The sequence below is a fragment of the Notothenia coriiceps genome, unplaced genomic scaffold (assembly GCF_000735185.1).
Source record: "Notothenia coriiceps isolate Sejong01 unplaced genomic scaffold, NC01 NC01_scaffold00007760, whole genome shotgun sequence".
Classification (NCBI taxonomy): Eukaryota; Metazoa; Chordata; class Actinopteri; order Perciformes; family Nototheniidae; genus Notothenia; species Notothenia coriiceps.
The window spans coordinates 4012-6162 of record NW_011340461.1 but is presented as its reverse complement, the minus strand read 5'-3'; the positions used below and the strand labels follow the sequence as shown (position 1 = coordinate 6162).

At 34.0% G+C, this 2151-nt stretch overlaps 1 protein-coding gene across 1 annotated transcript in view; it reads right to left on the bottom strand.

Moving 5' to 3' along the window:
* Positions 1 to 1041: 1041 nt before the first annotated feature.
* Positions 1042 to 2151, bottom strand: part of LOC104944269 (claudin-15-like) — a 4178-nt gene continuing 3068 nt past the window's right edge. The window contains exon 5 of the mRNA XM_010769782.1: positions 1042 to 1805. Coding sequence (XP_010768084.1) covers positions 1706 to 1805 — 100 coding nt within the window. The 3' untranslated portion in view covers positions 1042 to 1705. The remainder of the gene's footprint in view (positions 1806 to 2151) is intronic.

Sequence of the window (2151 nt, the reverse complement as noted above, 5' to 3'; positions counted from 1 at the left end):
AGCTAGTCAGCCTGCTATTTGATTTGTTTTAGAGAGGCACAACATGTTTCATATTCAGACCTTATTTTCCTGTTCCATGTTAAAATAAACTATTTTCAGTTGTACCGCTGAGAAAGAGTAATTATTTTGGTCATGAAAAATTAGGTAAAGGTCATGGAGAAGTCATGGAAAATCATTGGTAAAAAAGTGTATGAACCCTGTACTATATATACTGTATATATATTTCGGGACCCCCTTGAAAACAAGATGGTGCATCTCAAGGGGTTTATCCCAATAAATAAAATGTCCATATATACCCTGAATATGTTTGCAACCTTAAAAACAAACACTCATTTTTCATATTCACAAAAACCTGCACATAATTAAACTACCACCTTTCAGTGCAGAGTGCTAAAAACCTATTTGCAACTTTGATATCAATATTTGTGAATGAGTGGAAAAAACTAAATATTGCCTTAATCAGGAAATTAGACATAGTGATCTAGTCCTGAGATTATTCCCTACTCTATTTAGTGTCGGTGATGTTGGTCAAAGATTGTGATCAGTTTCCCAACAACACTGGTATTTCACCTAGTCAATCCTAGGTGTAACACCAAGTCACTCCAGTAGGTGGCGTATTTAACGAACTGAATATGGAAAAATATGTATTATTTACTGCAGGCATAATATGTGTCATGACTACAATATTAGCTGTATTCTTTTTTTAGTCAAAGGAGACTATTGCAAACAAGCTTTGTAACCCAAAACACATGAACTAGTTTAATTGTTGTATTAATATAACTATCTTTTCATGAAATATGTTGGAAATCACGATCTCCAAGGAACATTTTATATGGTTTTATGCAATCAGTTACTAGAAATATTATACTATAAAACTATAAAACATACTTAAAATCCACAGTAACAAATGCAGAATTACCCAATGTATGACATTGCATTTAAAAAACATACACGTTTATAATGAATAAAGTCATTTACATTTGTGTTTCTCAAATGTTCTGGTTCAGAGGTGGGATTCAAAATAAAATCACACTGTGACTGGAAACACCCACCAGAGTTGACCTGAGAGGAGAGCTTTTTGAGCTCTGTGTTTTTAGAGACAAATGATTGACCAGAAAACCTGACACAGATTTGAGGATACATTACAAAGGATCATTCTTTATACACTAACTGACTACACAATTGTAAAACAGTTAAAGGTGGTCCATTGATTACATATATCTAACTTGAATTTATCCATAGTCCTACTAAAAAGTGATAAAAAAGAAATTGAAAACAATAGAATCTGTAAACCTGAGTAAAATGACATAGTATACATGTCTTAATGTCAGACAATCAGATTCGTCATGGTATATTTATCAGCATATGACCAATTGATCCATGCAATCATTATAACAAAGCTGGATAGTACAATTCAGGTAAAGCAAAATGTAGCTTTAAAAGGTTTGCATAAAAAAAAATCAAATCAATAAAACATCTTCAACTCCTAAACATTGATTATGATCACTGACAAGACTTAAATGTTGACTTGAATTACATCAACGCATTTCACACAACTGTATTAGGTTAGTTGAAAGGAATAATATTAAGTTGCATCTAATATTTTTTCATTTAAACTTCATATTATTGCTTTCAACTAACCTTTTACAGTCTTATCAAAAGTGTTTTCCACTGTCATGGTCTGGTGAATTGGTCAAGTCAACTCTTAGACATAAGCATTTCTTCCATAGTTGCTGGGGGCAGACTGAGTCACCGCCCCAGCCGACAGCACGTGTCCTCTGGAGGATGGTTGGTATGGATATTGTCTGAAACACAAGACAAGTTTCAGTACTATGCACCATTTCTACTTGTTGGGGAAATACTGAATGTCCTCTTCCAATATCAGAGTAACATNTTTTGTAGATTATTTACAATTTTTGAATCCACATAAACACATCGGCAAAATCCGGCTTACTTTGAGCATGTGTTTTAAAACCACTGACCTAGAAGAGCATCAGGACTGTTTGAGGCATATGATAGCTATGTGATTAACATGATGATTCAGCCTCTATGGAGAGAGACATATGACAAGCATTAGGGGTGCACCGAATGGGAAATTCTTGGCCGAAACCGATACCGAAAATATGAAACATTTGGCCGAAAACCGAATGC